Genomic DNA, 17,415 nt, shown 5'->3' on the forward strand with positions numbered 1-17,415 from the left:
GTTTCCGATATCGAATTCTTTCAAGTTTCCTACCGACATTAGGTATTTGACCAAATTTTCACGCGTACTTACGTGGTCACTTGTTTACACTGAATTAAATTGTATTTACTCTTCGCCACTGTAGTATTCTTGGGATATTAGCAGAAATGTATAGACGAACAGCACACAGGACAATATCTGTTTATTGATTGACCATTGACATATATTCAAATTGACACGAGGTCTTATGGCTTTCCAAATAGTTATGCGGCGGGAGGTCGCATACACTACATTATCTTAAACTAAATTGTCACAACATGGACCCTGAATAGGGTATAGCAAGTTTTCCTTAATAGCTAAATACTTAAAATTACCTTATAAAACATATTACTTATTGCTTAATATCTAAATTTACCACGTATACTTTCAAAATAATTTAAATACATTACAAGTCATTAGCTTTGCAATCACAGTAAATAGTAATTAATCAATGTAAATAACTATACTAATAATAACATGTTACGAATTAAAGTTCTATGTTAAAATAATGTAAGTCATGAAATCTCTTACACATAACACTCGTACTTTACCAATTTTTTTATAATGGTTAGGTAATACTTATAACTGATTTTTTGCAGCGATTATAAAACTTTCAAAATTCGTGTATGTATTCGTGATTGTCAGCTGATAAAAAGATTTGATAACGGAGTGCGTCGCCCAAATCTAGCACAGCTTACTATTTGAAAGATTGACAGGTTTTATTTATTTTTTAAACGTTTACTATGACTGTACGCCATTTTATATTCCGATATAGCGAGGAAATGCTGCCTGCCGCACCGTGCCGCAGGAGGATAGCTTCTAGTTTTAAGATTAAATTTATTTATTTTTAAATAAGTTTTATAGATTCGTTACCTGTTTAATTTTGTTAATTATTACGTTTTATTGTTAATTAATATTTTATTCACTATTTACTTATGCTGATATCTAGAATTAAGCATAGAAAAGTTATGTAAGTAAATAGATTTTTCAGAAAAACAAGCTCATATTAAAATTTCGCTTTTTAAATTTTAAAGTGGTAGATGTGTTAGTTTAAATCAACAAATATTGGATTGTCTTTATAAAAACGTAGCTTCAAACTATGCAAGCTACAATTCCCTGACCTACTACAATCGCGCAAATTGTAAGTATAATTTAAAGTAGCCAATATATAGAGAAAAAAAAAAATACGCTCGAAAATGGCCATGGAATCCCTAACTATGGCTTGACATGCTTTTTATTTTATTTGGTAATACAACCGCAAAAACGCAACTATGAAATAAATAAATAGGTATGCTCACTTATGACGCACACCGCTTTCTAAAACCCCGTGTAATTAACGGCAGACGAACCGGCCTGCAATTTGGACTGACTGACGTTTTTGTGGCAATCGCAAATGTAGCTTAGATACCGATTTAGAACCCTTCATCAGAAAAACGATTATTTACAATAAATTCACAATATAATATAGTAGGTGCTTAAAAATTAAATATTAATAATATAACGCTACGTTTAGACATGAATCCACATTCGAACAAACAAATTAAAAGCGGTTATGAGCTGAGATGTTTTAATTCTTAGGCAATATGATTTTAATGCATTTTGCTTTTTAAGTACTTAATAACTTACTTAGACATTCGTTTTAGGCATTTTGCTACAAAGGCGTTTTGCTGTTTAGAAGACCTGCTCATAACCCTTCGTCTGCGTGGAATGATGGAATGGTTATACAGAAATGATTCATAAAAAAACACCTATGATAAGCTAAGTGATTCTGCCCCCACGGCGTTTGGGCTTGTAATTTGTATGGGTGATGTGGCTTTACATTTTTTGTAATCAAAACACAAAATTTCAGCCCTCTCAACTTTTAATTTTTTAGTTTAAAAAAAAACAAAATATGATTTTACGACTATTTTTTTTAAAGCCAACCGATTTTAGGGTGTAAATATCTATTACTTAAAAAAACAAAGTTAAATAGTATGATAAATAATACGACATTTTCCCCCACAAGTATAAAAAAATAAAAATAAAAAATAAAATCATGATGTACACCTATTTTGAAGACAACTTGGCAATGGCAACACATGTACTTTTATGAGTTCTACCCTCTGTGTTGTTTACCTCTGCTTGTGTTTCTGTTTTCTTTTTGTATTGTTTTCTTTTATTGAGGTGTGCAATAAAGAGTGTTTGTATTGTATTGTATTGTTCTTGGTAATGTATCAAATATTATGCAGTTTACATAAGTTTTATGTAATATTTTGAGTGTTAAATGTTTTTAAATACAACCACTATGTAAATTCTAATACACTAACAGATACTAATTGCATTAAATTGCCGATTGTGCAAAAATATACACTAATCTAAGAAATAAGTGCAAAACTTATAGTACGAAACGAGATCTGATGATTCCACGGCGGCATGTTGATTATTTCTAATTAAAAAGAAAAAAAAAGATGTGTCCCGCCGAGTTTGTTGCCGGTCCCATATTGGGATACCCTCCTACAATTTAGGAGGGAATTAAATCTTCTCGGGTCCGATGTGTAGGGTTGGAGTTGGCGTAGCTTTATCGCGTATATATATATATCTTTGCTTGATAATAGTTGTATTTTATAACTAGCCTTATGAACCGATTTTGCATGTACAACCAGCCTTAAAGTTTATAGTTTATGATGGTTTATTATTTTTTGTATGTGGGTATTTTTGCACTTTGTAGCTTTTCCTCAGTCACAGTTTTTCCTTTTTTTTCACCCGTTGACCACGAATGTAAAGAGTTCGAAACGTCGGGATTTATTATAAATTCAATATACGCGATATAATCCGTTTTTATGGTTTTATTTTATTTATAATTAATTTACAATGACACGTGTGCATTCTTTTTTGCTATAATAAAGGAGGGTAGATTGACATATTTATAGCAGAATCATTTTGATAAGAAATAAAATGAACCTGCTAGATTTTGTGTTACAATGCCAAGATAAGGGTAATAATAATATAAGGGTATAAATACTTTACATACTTTTCCTACAACCGCTATGCTAAAGCAAGACCTAAAACGAATGATTGAAACCTCTTTAGAGAAACGTGCAAGCTAAATACTGGACAGTACTGGACCCTTACATGTCGTTAAGTTAAAAAAAACCGGCCAAGTGCGAGTCGGACTCGCGCACGAAGGGTTCCGTAATACCATTACGCAAAAAAACGGCAAAAAAATCACGTTTGTTGTATGGGAGCTGGGAGCCCCACTTAAATATTTATTTTATTCTGCTTTTAATATTTGTTGTTATAGCGGCAACAGAAATACATCATCTGTGAAAATTTCAACTGTCTAGCTATCACGGGTCATGAGATACAGACTGGTGACAGACGGACACACAGACAGACAGCGAAGTCTTAGTAATAGGGTCTCGTTTGTACCCTTTGGGTACGGAACCTTGAAAACGACGGTTCACAACGAAATATTCAAAAAACTGCTTTCGTTTAACGTACGTTTACGAAAATAAAAGCAATAATATGAGTTTATTAGTAAAAATAACTGCAATACGTAATAGCGTTACACGTTGCAATCAAGTCAATTTTAGGTTTTATAGACGAGCGATATGACTTGTTTAATAATTCGCTTCCATATTTTGAACAGGTAAGTATATAAAAGGCTTCCTGTGCATTCATCAAGTGATTAATAAGTACTTAAGGCGACGGGATATGACATTTTCGATTTAGACTTTACTTTGCGCATATAATTTGTTCAATGAATGTTTAATAATTGCATTAATTGACACGTTAATTTGTTCACAAAGAAGCCGTGTACCGACCATTATATTTTTTATTTGCTGTTATTCTCTACAAATCGACACTAATCGTATCAAAAAATCAAAATATAGAATCCGTTTGATTATTTGATTATCGATTCATATTTTTACTCATAAAGAAAACACAGAAATTCAATCTTAACTGTAAACTTTCGTACAGTTTCCATAGATTGACGACGCCATTCAAAATTCTTCTTTGACTTAGATGCCCGCTGGGGCCTGACGAGGGCAGACGTATAGCTGCACGTATGAAAATGACAGCTGCTTTTGACAATTATATTGACATTAAATCATATACGCATACGAAAAAGTATACCAGTAGATAATTAGTATTTCAAAAAATGGGGTAAATAAAATGCATCACGTGGAGCTCTAGTCTCATTTAAAATTTGATTTGTTGTTATTTACGGGTCATACCGGTCGAAATCCACAATAAACTATCCTAAAACAATACCATTACAATCGAATTTACTTAATTCGTTCCTTCAAACCCCGCTTAAAATGAAAAAAGTTTAAAGAGCCGTTTTTACTGATTGGGATTATTTGCATTATGTTGGTATTAATAATTTGTGTCATTTTAAAAACGCATATGACTTTTCTACGTCAATGAATTTTGATGACAATTGTCATCTTTTATTTATGTTAGAGAAATTTTATCTTAAAATAAGTTTTACCAATTAATAATACGAAGCGTTATGAAATCCGTTTAATGCGTGAAAGTCAGTCTCTACACCTAGTTTGTTGCCGTTCGTTCCGTCTATATGCGGTTACCTACGTGCTTTTCTAAAAATCTTTAAAAAAGCAAGAAACAGTTCTGTTTAAGAGGCCGGTGTCGATTTTAGTCGCAAAAATGTAAAATTGATAGATTTAGTCCGTGAAATTTTACACCTTTTGTTACCTAATTGAAATAACAAGTACTGGTTTCTATTAGCACGTCTTCTTATCTTACCTTTTATCAGATCAGTTTTTTGAAAACAGACTCACTAAATTAGTAATGTTTGCTTTTCTGATGGACGTTTAGGTAAACGCGCGTAAAGCACTGATTTTGTCGCTCTTATTTGTAAATTTCGTAAAGTTTGGACTGCTAAACATGGTAATTTTGTATTACACATATCCTGTACTTGACGTTTATCAGACTACATTTTAATTATTATGACTTTGAAGTAGTGTAAATGAAAGTTAGACGAAATCAATTTTCTCCAGAAATTACTTCAAAACAAGTGACAATTTCTCTGAAAATCGACTTAACTTCAACGTGATTTTGATACTTAAACAATCTACAACATTTGCTGAAACTATTCTTATACATTAATTTGTATAATTTACCACCATGATTTTTTGATGAATTTTTAAAAACTGCCCCTTCTCTTCATGCATTACCGGTGACGCACGCTCGCGACCTCATTATTAAAAGGCAAAATGAGAAGACGTGCTAATAGAAATCAATACTTGTTATTAAGATATTACGCAACAAAACGTGTATAATTTCAACGACTAAATCTATCAATTTTACATTTTTGCTCCAAAATCGACTACGGCCTCTTAACGGCAATACAACTTCTTCTTCGGGCGATGCAACTTCTTCCGGCATAAGTGGGGTTGGAGTGACTCCGCGCTATGCGACTGCGGCATTGAGTACCAAACCATGGAGCACATCATCCAGCGGTGACCACTCCGCGCATACTCGGATAGCCCGGAAGATCTATTAGACTTGACGTCCGATGCTATGCTATGGTTGCAAAACTTGGGTGTTGCCTTATAAAAAATACTGTACATGACTATATCGCAGCAGACAAGACCAGCACTTAGTACCTATTAGCGAGTTTTTGCGGCTTTGGAGACAGAGATGAAGCAGGTCAATATAAGTATATAATAAGCACCTATCGCTGAGGCCTGGTTTGTGTTATGTTTATATATCAAGTGTTATATAAATTTTTACTATCCAGCAAAACAATGTTTTATTTCAATGACATTTTGTGCATAGATCTAAAGTATTTTCATACTAATCAGAACATAACCGTAAGTAGAAAGCTAAATAAAATAATTAAGTATCCGAAATGTAAGTTTCGGTGCTTTACCACACATCAATCGTAAAAAGCAGTGACAGATTTCGGTTTCCGGTTCGTTAGAACCTAAACTCAAATTACCCTATTACACAATACAACCTAATGTCAAAAACACATATAGTCATATAACCATTAATTTAAAACAACCTGATGTCAAAATACCAGAGTCCCAAAATACCCTAAAACCAAAACGATCTTATTTTGATCATGTACTACTCCTGTGATCACCTAATGTCATAAAAATTGAAGCTCAAAACAAACTAATCCCATAATACACTAGTGCCAAAAAATAAATGGTCTCAAAACACGCTAGTCCCAAAACACCCTATTTTTTTTTCTCACTAGCATATATGTAATGTGTGGTTTTTAGGGTTCCGTACCCAAAAAGAAAAAACGGAGCCCTCCTACTATGACAGACCTTTGACTTCACTGTCCTTCCGTCCGTCTGACTGTCACCAGATTGTATCACATAAACCGTGAACGCTAGAAAGTTGAAATGTTCACGAATGATTTGTGATAATGCGAGCGTGGGAATGTGGTTACAGATTATTATAATTCCACCACATGACAAAAACTACTAAATTCTAGGTTGTTACTTTAAATGAGGAAAAGCAGACTAACACGAAAGCCTTATAGTTAAATCTTGTTCTTAGCCAAATAGTGATTGAATAGATTATTGAATTTGTATATAATGAAAAGCAGCAGTACAGTTATCAATACAAGCAGTAGCCGAGATGCTACCGGATTCTACCGGTCATAAAGAGGTTCTAGTCTAGAGGATCTCAAATTAAAAAATAAAACGTTGAATTTGTGAAAATATTTATTTAACTACTAATCTCACTCCCTTAAAAATAAAAACATGTATGTTGAGGTTCGTTAGTACCTACGTTTACCACACTCTTATTATAAACACTTAACCAAAATGTCACCTTTTTAAAACTAAAAATGAACAACTTCTCCGCGATCAATACGTCAGACAATTTTGTGCTTTATCGCAATTGCGATTTTAAGAGAACGGCATTTTTCAGAAATGTGATTGCGTCTATATAGCCTACATACAGCTCAACCAATAACTCGATATTTATTATCGAAGATGATATCGCACCGACGTCTACGGGCTCCGCCGAAAAGAGCATTGTTTATACGAGTGTCTTGGTATTTTGACTCTTTTCTTAATCGATAGGCTCCGTTTCCGGTGCCCACATAGTAAGGATGGTTGTCAGTGCTCTCCGTGGAAATTAATCATACAATCAGTGTAAACGTACCCAAAACAATTGAACTGTGAATAATAATGTAGACTAGAACTGTGTGAAAGGTTTTTAGTGAAAATCCTATTGTTTTACGTAAAGATCGCACAAAAACTCAGTGTGAAAACCGAAGTAAACATAACCTCTAAAGTGTCACAAATCACCAGTCAACATCTCGGATATTTATCTTGCCAACACAACGGCACAAAGATAGTGTTGTCACCTAAAAATCAATTCATCGACAAAGTGACACATCAGCAGGGCAGGAAACCTAACAAGAAAATACGTTCATTTCACTCAAACGTCAAACGACCTGTTATTGCATTTGCGAATTCAACATCACTGTGTAGGAACTAGCTGAATTTTTACGGCACAATGGCGGATGGAAAAGATTCATTAATAAATACCCTTACCTGGGGATGCTGTGATGAGGGGGTCAGAGATGAACAATACGTCACTTGCATCACCTGCAACCAGTGCTACCATTTGGAATGCTTGTCAAGCGCAAAAGTGAATATAAACTTAATTCTTCCGTCAATTTGGACATGTCCCAAGTGTGCCAGTAGTGCTCCTAAGTCATCCAAGAATGATTCCATCCCAATACACAAGGTTTCCACGTCAAGAGGCCCCAAGCGGCCCGCGCTGGCTTCGCCCGAGTCAGGACCTGCCCCGGTGAGCTCGGAAGAGGTGCGCGCCATAGTGCAAGATGTTCTCAAGTTGGAGTTCAATGCTATGCTCCAGAAGATGAACAGCAATATGGTATCTATAGTCAATAAACAACTTGAACCGCTGAAGGAATTGATAGACAGCATGCGTCAATCCATGGATTTCATGAACTTGAGATTTGATGACATTGAGGCGGAGCAAACTGATGCTAAGAAAAACGTGAAGAACTTGCAGACTGATAACCTTAAGATGAGAACCGAATTAAATGAATTAAACCAGCGTCTCAATAACTTTGAACAACAAGTACGAGCGACTAACTTAGAATTACAGTGTGTTCCTGAACACAGACAGGAAGATCTTATTACTATCGTTAATAACCTGGCATCCTCAGTTGGGTACACTTTGAGTGAATCCAACATAATGAAATGTACGCGAATAGCCAAACTGAATGCGGACAGTGAGCGTCCTAGAGCGATTGTGTTACAGTTGGCATCTCCAAGAGTACGAAACGAGCTTCTAGCCGCTACTATCTCATTTAATAGATCCAATCCACAAGACAAACTGAACACTTCGCATCTTGGACTCACAGGCACAAAGACTCCTGTGTATCTTGTCGAACACCTGTCTGCCGCCAATAAAACCTTGCATGCAGCGACCAGGAAGAAGGCCAAAGAACATGGCTACAAATATGTATGGGTTCGAGATGGCAGAATATACGCTAGAAAAACTGACGACTCACAATACATTTACATCAGAAACATTGATAGTTTAAGTAAAATAGTGTAGTTATAGTTTAATATTAGGTAATATAGAGCATGTTGTTTAAACCTAAATTATAACAAATTCGATCTTAAAATCTACTACCAAAACAGTCGCGGCTTGAGGTCAAAAACACATGATTTTTATAGTAATATAGTATCAACGATTTTGATGTCATTGTACTCACAGAGACTTGGCTAAACAGCTCTGTGCTGAATGGTGAGTTATTTGATGGCAGGTATGTGGTGTATAGGAGAGACAGGGAGCAGGTGAGTTTTCGGAGCGGAAGAGAGGGGGGTGGGGTACTTATAGCTGTACATAAACAATTCATGTCACAAATAACCTCTAATTGGGAGAGCGGTTATGAAGATCTGTGGGTTATTATTGATATTCCTGTCGCGGGACCTCGCCATCAGATTGCTCTCTGTGCGGCTTACTTGCCTCCACCTGTTCTACGTTCTAACCTTGCACAATTACTAGACCACTATAATTCACTTCTTGAAGATATGTCACTTCAGATATGTATAATGGGTGATTTTAACTTGGGTAACATAAATTGGATTCTAGCAAATGATGAAACTAGTAATTACACTCCTCCTAACTTTTGTGATATGCTTATTGACAACATTCATGTCAACAAACTACAACAGTATAATTGCGTGTCTAACTGCTCTGGTCGTGTTCTTGACTTGGTCATGTCCACAATAAAAACTTTTAGTGTCCTTGAAAGTTCAAGTCCTCTAAGTAACATTGACCGGTATCATCCCCCGCTAGATGTCACGATTAGGTTTGTCAAAGAATATAAACTTCCCTACAATAGTGAAAGTTTGAGATCTAATTACTATAAGGCTAATTATGAATTAATATCCAAAGACCTAAACACTTATGATTGGGAAAAATTATTTGGAAATGTTAATGTGGAGAGAATGCTTGGTATTTTCTATGAACTTCTTGATAGAGTGATCAAAGAACATGTGCCACTGACTTAGACGTGTGCGCCGCGCCGGCGCGGCGCCGCCGCGCCGTGGACCCCACGCCGCCGCCGCCGCCGCGATTTTAAAAATTCGCGCCGTGAGCTAAATTTCGAAAAATTGAATTCACCGCTAGGCCGCGTGCGACGGCGATCAAGGACACGGGCGGCAGCGAGACGCGAGGGGGGGAAGCGCGCAAGCAGACGGCCGCCCGTCTAACATTTATTTTATTCGTTGGTTTGTTGCTTTACGTACGTATACGATACGAGTGAGAGAATTGATGAATACTGAATAAAAATGTCATCTGCAAGTATTAATAAGTTAGAATTAAGATGTTTTTCAATTAGTATGTTGTATGATAACGATGTTAAAGCAAGAAACAGCTTTTGCTGGAAGCATTTCGGCCAGTTAATTTTGGAAGAAAATTTCAAACGCAATAACATTTTTAGCGACCAAGTGTTTTGTAACCAGTGCCTGACGCAGTTAAAGGAAGAAAATGAGACCATCAGCTTTGGAATGTAAGTGAAGTTCTAATTGTACTATTGAATTGAATAATACAACAAAAGAATATCAGTTTATACCTACCTACGTACTTACGTAGCTACTCCATCTACGTAGCTACTCCATCTACTTATTTATCTGCGTAATGAAATGAAACTTATGAAACCAAAAACTACGTGTAATAACAGTAATACGTAAACTTAGTTTTCTAGTTTTATCTTAATACATATATTTGTTTTATATACCAAACAACAATGAGAGGTGCCAAATTGTCCTTGTAAATAAGCACACTATTAGTACCTGCCTATGGTAAAATTATGATATTCAAATTGTCTCTGTTAACAAATCGTCAATGTTAAACGTTTATCCTGATAATTATGCATATTTATAAAATATGCATAACGTATTTTATCAATGAACACATGATCCATATTACCACATTTTTTTTAGGTGTAATGTAAGGTGTAATTCACTCCAAAGCTTCGAGCAGGATGTAGTTGGCGCTCTTATTAAGCCGGCTCCGATAACAACAAACCACGTGAAATCTTAATAGATATTTGAAAAATATCATTTATCTATTTATAAAATTTGTTTGACTTACTCTTTTCTTAACAATATTAACACTGCACTGTGGCATTGCATTTGTACTTGTGTTTAAACTAAAACTTTGCTATCATGTTTTTAATACTCGTAATAATTTATCGTTTAAATTCTTGTTAAGGTTAAAAGCATGATTAATAAATTGATCAATTAACTAACTACACTAACACACATTTTATTATAAACTTCAATAGCATTTTTATTTGAAATATTTCGCGATTGATTAATTACCTACTGTTTGCTTGAGGATTGCGGGTTGTGTGCGAGTTTTAGCGGGTTGGGTCTGCTGTGGATTTTATGGTTTATTGTTTTAATGATTTTGGTTTGGTCGTGCTTACATGGCATGAGGTTCTTTCAAAATAATAACGTATTTTGCTTATTCCAGAGCTAAAATTAAATCTTACGCAAAAACTGTCAGTACAGGCAACCTTCTTAGACATCTGAGGGATGCCCACAATATAAGGGACGACAAAACTGAACCTTCAAAAAGACTGATTAACGACTTTTTCACAACTCTGCCACGACGCAGAATAGCATCTGCGGCGACGGCGACTGTATCGCATGGCGCACAATTGAAGGTCACAAGGAAGGACAAGTGGCTCCTTGCTAGAGATTTGTCCCTCTGGTTTTGTCGATCTTTAATGCCTTTCGATGCTGTATCTGATAAAGGCATGATAGATTTCTTTAAGGTACGTTAATTAATTTACGTAGTGTTTTTGTTCAAGATCATTATTTTCATTAATACTTGAACAGGGTCTAACATTTTGCTTATGACTTTTTAGAAATATGATATCATTGTGACAGACCAGGATTTGCCGTCAAGATATACTATAAGCCGGACTGCATTGGATGATGTCTATGAAATGATGCTGAAAAATGTTAAAGAACAAATAAAAGAATCTTCTCCCAAACATGTTTCGGTGACATTTGATCTATGGACAGATCGTTACAGACGTCTCAACTACATTACATTCACGCTACATTACTTAACTGCTGGTGTGTAAAACATGATTTTCACTAAATATATTGTACAGGAAAAGTTGTGTGCGTAAGCGTAATGTAAATTTTATTTTCATATTATAAGATTCGGAGGCAATGGACCTGTTTTGTATTATAAATTTTAAGTTCCAAACCTTTCTACGCTTAAACACATTTAAAACTTAAATAAACGTGCGTATTAAATTATTTTCTAGGTAATCTAGGTAATTGTAAAGTTTTATTATTCTTTTTCAGATTTCGAGCTGAAATCCTTTACATTAAATACTAAGCTAGCTCAAGGCAAGAAAACTGGAGAAATGATTTTGGAGATGCTTAACAAAACGGTGGCGGAATTCGGTTTGTGCGATAAAACCCTTCATGTCGTTACTGACGCCGGATCTAATGTGAAGCGAGCTATCGCACTGGGTAACTTGGATGGCCATTTGTGTTTGGGACATGGGTTACACAACCTTGTAATAGTAGACGGGATAAAACGCGTCCCAGAAGTTGATGTTGTGGTTACCAAGTGTAAAAAAATTGTCAAAAGCATCAGGTATCGTTTGCCGGACCTAGAGATAGAGGTGGAGACAGAACAACGTAAATTTCTGCAAGAAATAGATAGCGTTGGTGAAGATATTGAATTTGACGAGAATGAGCCTATGGTTGACGAAGACTTATCATCACCAACACGCGAAGACTGTAGTGCCGAAACTACTGTTTCCTTCAACAATGAGTTCGGTGAGGTAAACCATGTGCCGACCGTAAAAACGTCGACACCTACACGTTGGCATAGTGTTTTGGCCATGCTTGAGAGTTTGGCTCATTTCTGCAATCGAGGTCCGATAAACGAAATGCTGACGAAAATCGGACAGGGAGAACTAAAACTTATTCAAGCAGAGTGGAACATTATAGAGGACATGATACGGTTTTTGAAGAAATTTCGTGAGGCTGTCGAAGTCCTGTCTGCACAAAAGACCGCCTCTATAAATTTAGCACTTGTATTCAGGACAGAATTAAAGCACGTACTCGATGATGTATCTGCTGAAGATGAAACACTAATTATCGTGTCTTTAAAAAATAATATGTTATCTAACATAGATAAGAGTTTCCCTCTGACTGAAAATATTGTTTGCGCAGCACTTCTAGACTCTAGATTTTCTGGTCTTAAGGAAATTGACGCTTTCCTCGAAAAAGAGCACACCACGCGTGCAGTTTTTCTTTCGGAAATGATCAAGCGATTTGTCGACCCTACTGACATAGCTACACCAGATCCAGTCACAATGCCAAGTACTTCAAAGACCGATACAACTTCCAGCCTTTTGAATAAACTGTCATTAAAACACAGCAGTTTCAGTTACGATGAGTCCACAGATCCCGCTTTTCAGGAGTGCTGGAAATATCTGGCTACTGCGGTTCCTAAAGAACTAGTGGAGCAGTTAAATGGTGATTTGTTAGCGTTTTGGCGTGAAAAGCGTCATTCTCTTCCTTGGATCGCTGCACTAGCCAGAGCTGTACTGGCAACACCTGCCACCAGTACGCCCAGTGAACGGGTGTTTTCAGTGGCAGGATTGATTCTCAACGCTAAACGATCGCGATTAGACCCAGTGCGAGTAAATAAAATCATCTTCATACACGATAATTATGAGACCTGTCAAAAAGCATGTAATTTATAATACGCACATAGGATGTGCAACTTGTGTAGCTTGCCTGACTTTCTTGATGGCCTAGTATTTAGCAGTTTAGGTTATAAGATGAACAATAACGATTGCATTATGTTATGTTGTTTTTATAAATATAGTAAAAAAGCTAAAAACTCCACTTTGTTTTTAATAAGAACCAGCGAACAACACCCGACGACCTTGACGCCGGCGTGGTCCAGCCACGCCGCGAAAAATTTGCGGCGCGCCGCCGCCGCGAATTTTTATGGCGGCGCACACGTCTACACTGACTAAATTAAAAAAACAAACATTCCCTCCATGGTTTGACTGTAAGTTAAGGAATAGAGTTGTGCCGTTCCCGGTAACATTCCTCATTTTGTATGGGGAATGTTACCGAGCGAGAAGTTTGCCCATACAAAATTGGGAATGTTACCGGGAACGGCACAACTCTATTAAGGAAAGTATCAAATGAAAAAAATAAAATCAGAATGCGATATAAAAAATATAGAAATCCACTGGACGCTTTAGAACTTAAATTAATTAATACACGTCTGAATAAATTAGCAAAGGCAAGATACAATGACTACATTAATAAAACTGAGGACCGACTAAGGGAAAATCCCAAGATGTTCTGGACACATGTGAAATGTAAGCGCGGAGGGTCAAGTGTGTATCCAGCAGTTACGTCTAATGGGTCAAGTACTACTTCAAATAGCAATGAAATATGCGAACTGTTTGCATCTTACTTTTCAACTGTATATGCAAAGGAAGTTACAACCAGTAATCATGATAGTGGTGACCAACAGTCACTAGGACCTCTTATAAATAACAGCCTTCACTTTGTTGCTCCTATCATTACTGAAGACGGCCTCTTAAAAAAACTCAAGGGAATTGATAGGAAAAAAGGCGCTGGGCCAGACGGAATTCCACCCATTTTCATACATTCATGTGCGTCGGCGTTAGTTCACCCCCTAAAATTAATATTTAATAAATCTCTGGCAACGGGAGAGTTTCCGTCACAATGGAAGACAGCAAAGGTGGTGCCTGTGTACAAGTCTGGTTATGACACTACAATTTCGAACTATAGACCTATCTCCATACTTAGTTCGTTTGCGAAAATTTTTGAGTCCCTTGTCTGCCCGCTTGTTCAAAAACATTTCAAAATGTACATAAGCGATTTCCAACATGGATTTGTCAGTGGTAGGTCTACTGCTTCTAACTTTATATCATTTACAGAGTTTCTCTCTAATGCAATGGACTCCGACAAGCAAACAGATGTAATATACACAGATTTTAGTAAGGCCTTCGATAAAGTTTGCCACAATATCTTATTAACGAAGTTATCGGCATATGGTTTTCATTCGTTATTGCCTTGGTTTGAATCCTACTTAACAGGCAGGTCATACTTGTAGTCGTAAATGGTTTCAAGTCTCCATCGCACAGTGTTACATCAGGGGTACCACAGGGATCTCACTTAGGGCCAACTCTGTTTAATATCTTTATTAATGATATACCTGACTGTTTTAGACACTCAAAAATTTTTATGTATGCGGACGATCTAAAGTTTGCACGCACTATAAATTCGGTTAACGATGTTGATTTGCTGCGAAGTGACTTGAGCAGGCTAGTCCACTGGTGTAATAATAACCAAATGATTTTAAATGCTGATAAATGTGTTCATGTTAAGTTTACGAGGAAACAAAATATCATCAGATCAGATTACAGTATTAACAGCAACACTCTTCAAGAAGTAGACACAATACGCGATTTAGGAGTGGTCTTTGATAAAAAACTCACTTTCATCCCTCAAGTGGAACATATCTCTAAGAAATCCAATAAAATGTTAGGATTTGTTATAAGGAATGTCAAGATGTTTCGACGAAGTAATACCAAAATCTTGCTCTACAACAGCCTTGTGAGGAGTATATTAGAATATTGTAGGGTAGTGTGGCGCCCACACTACGCTACTCACTCTTTAAGACTGGAGCGGGTTCAAAAGCGGTTCTTGTGGCACCTAACTTTTGCAGAGGGCAAAGCCAAAACCGTGGTTTCTTATGCCAAAAGATTGAAACTTTTCAAACTTGAGTCTATCACTACGCAGAAGCATTGCGGATGCAATGTTCTTGTACAAATTATTAAATAATGGCATAGACTGTCCTCAACTCCTAGGCCTTCTTCACTTCCGTGCTCCGAAGAGAATACCCCCAAACCGATAACTCCCATGTGCCCCCCGCTTCGTCGGACGGTCCATGGCAGCAATTCACCTGTCCCTAGATTGTGCAAAGTAGTGAATAGTTGTAGCCATGTAATGAAAATGAAAAAATGAAAATGAAAATATTTTATTTCATTAATAAAATGTTACATTACAAGGTAGTAGGTTGGGACTTCCTTTTAAGTATATTATACCTGTATCAGGAAGCCCCGCTCCTCCGTAGCAACAAGTAATTTTTAGTTTAACAAAAGCAGAAAGAAAACTTAAGCTAATACAATTTTATCTACATTAAATGTGTGTATATATATATATATGTGTGTGTGTGTGTGTGTGTGTGTGTGTGTGTGTGTGTGTGTGTGTGTGTGTGTGTGTGTGTGTGTGTGTGTGTGTGTGTGTGTGTGTGTGTGTGTGTGTGTGTGTGTGTGTGTGTGTGTGTGTGTGTGTGTGTGTGTGTGTGTGTGTGTGTGTGTGTGTGTGTGTGTGTGGTGTGAGAGAGAGAGAGTGAGTGTGTATGTGTGTGTGTGTAGGTGTATGAGATCGTGTGAGTGCAGGTGGTGAGGTGATGTACTAATCGGCACTTCTTATATATAGGTACTGTAAAGCATAGAACTATGTATCGTACTTTTCTTACACAATAGGTATTTTCTTATACAATAGGTACTGTAAAATGTCATATTTTCTTACTTATTATATTAAAACTGATAAGTAGGTACTTTCGAGTTTGAGTTAATATCAACTTAATTTAATATATCAGAGCCTCTGTCTCCTCGTAGTTAAGTATTTTAAGCCACTCGGTTAATATTTTTTTACATTTATATAGTTGTAAATTGTATATATTTAGTATTTTGTTTATTTTATTGTACACATATGCAGATTGCGCTCCAAATTGTCTCTTAGCAAATACAGATTTTGTAGTTGATATGGGGGCAACATTATGTTTTCTTCTACGATTTAGCAGCTGTGGGTTAAATGGTAACGTTTTATGTAGTCTCGTTGTTAGACTCAGTACATACAGCTTCCTCATTGTTAGTAAGTCACTTAGGTGGTAGAGGTCTTTCGTTGGGAATCTATATGGCTTAGAGTACATAACCTTTAGTAAACAACGTTGCCCCCTTTCAACTTCCAGAAACTTGGTTTTTGCTGAGCCACCCCACACTGATATGCAGTAAGACATTACTGATTGAGCTAAAGTTATATATAACTGATTTAATAGATTTTTTGTTGTAATGTGTCTTAACTTTTTGAATAGCCATATCAGTTTTCGTATTCTCATATTTACATATTCAGTATGAGTATACCACGACATGCGCTGGTCCAGCATTACACCTAGATATTTCATGGAGTTTACTTTATCAATTCCCATACAGTTACATGAAGGTAGATTAGAATTATTACAAGTATGAATTTTTAAGTTAAGATTATTATTAGGTTGTGAGCTGATATATTTAGTAAAACATATGTAATTTGTTTTATTAACATTAAGAGTTAGAAGGTTCGTTTTTAGCCAAGAAGCCACTTTACTGAGTCCTATCTCAGCCCTTTCAAACACAGACTCCCAGGATGGACCTTCAAATACTATGGCAGTGTCATCGGCGTAAGACAAGATGTGCCCACATTGTATTCCGAGGTTTGTCAGGTCATTAATATAGAGTAGAAATAATGTAGGCCCAAGGACAGAACCCTGGGGGACGCCGAATGTTATGTCTGCCTCCTGGCTTATAAAGTCACCTATCTTAACTCTCTGGGTTCGCCCCTGTAAATAGTCACTTAGCAAATTTAGTGGAGTACCTCTTATGCCAGCTCTCTCCATCTTGTGAATAAGAGTGGGGAGAGAGACGGTGTCAAATGCCTTCTGCAGGTCTAAGAAAACAGCAAGACACTTGTTTCCCTTATCGGTCTTATCAGCTATTAGTGTAGTGAGTTCCAATATTGCATCTTC

The 17,415-nt window shown here is 36.4% G+C and overlaps 1 protein-coding gene and 1 long non-coding RNA gene across 2 annotated transcripts in view; one reads left to right on the plus strand and one right to left on the minus strand.

The window, feature by feature from the left end:
• Positions 1 to 17,415, minus strand: part of LOC134754494 (uncharacterized) — a 296,086-nt gene that overhangs the window by 14,833 nt on the left and 263,838 nt on the right. The window lies entirely within an intron of this gene.
• Positions 10,806 to 13,558, plus strand: LOC134754754 (uncharacterized). The gene is made up of 4 exons (XM_063691095.1): positions 10,806 to 11,317; positions 11,411 to 11,624; positions 11,862 to 13,056; positions 13,441 to 13,558. Exons 1-4 carry the CDS (start codon positions 11,270 to 11,272, stop codon positions 13,556 to 13,558), a joined length of 1,575 nt encoding a protein of 524 aa, XP_063547165.1. The 5' UTR covers positions 10,806 to 11,269.

This window comes from Cydia strobilella, chromosome Z (assembly GCF_947568885.1).
Source record: "Cydia strobilella chromosome Z, ilCydStro3.1, whole genome shotgun sequence".
In the NCBI taxonomy this organism is placed as follows: domain Eukaryota; kingdom Metazoa; phylum Arthropoda; class Insecta; order Lepidoptera; family Tortricidae; genus Cydia; species Cydia strobilella.

What these genes read in the sequence shown, in the direction of transcription:
- LOC134754754 (XM_063691095.1), top strand. Translation starts at nt 11,270, where the DNA reads ATGCCTTTCGATGCTGTATCTGATAAAGGCATGATAGATTTCTTTAAG. An exon ending in GCTACATTACTTAACTGCTG is followed by an intron (nt 11,625 to 11,861) that starts GTGTGTAAAACA and finishes ATTCTTTTTCAG; the next exon opens with ATTTCGAGCTGAAATCCTTT. An exon ending in GAGCAGTTAAATGGTGATTT is followed by an intron (nt 13,057 to 13,440) that starts GTTAGCGTTTTG and finishes GTTTTTAATAAG; the next exon opens with AACCAGCGAACAACACCCGA.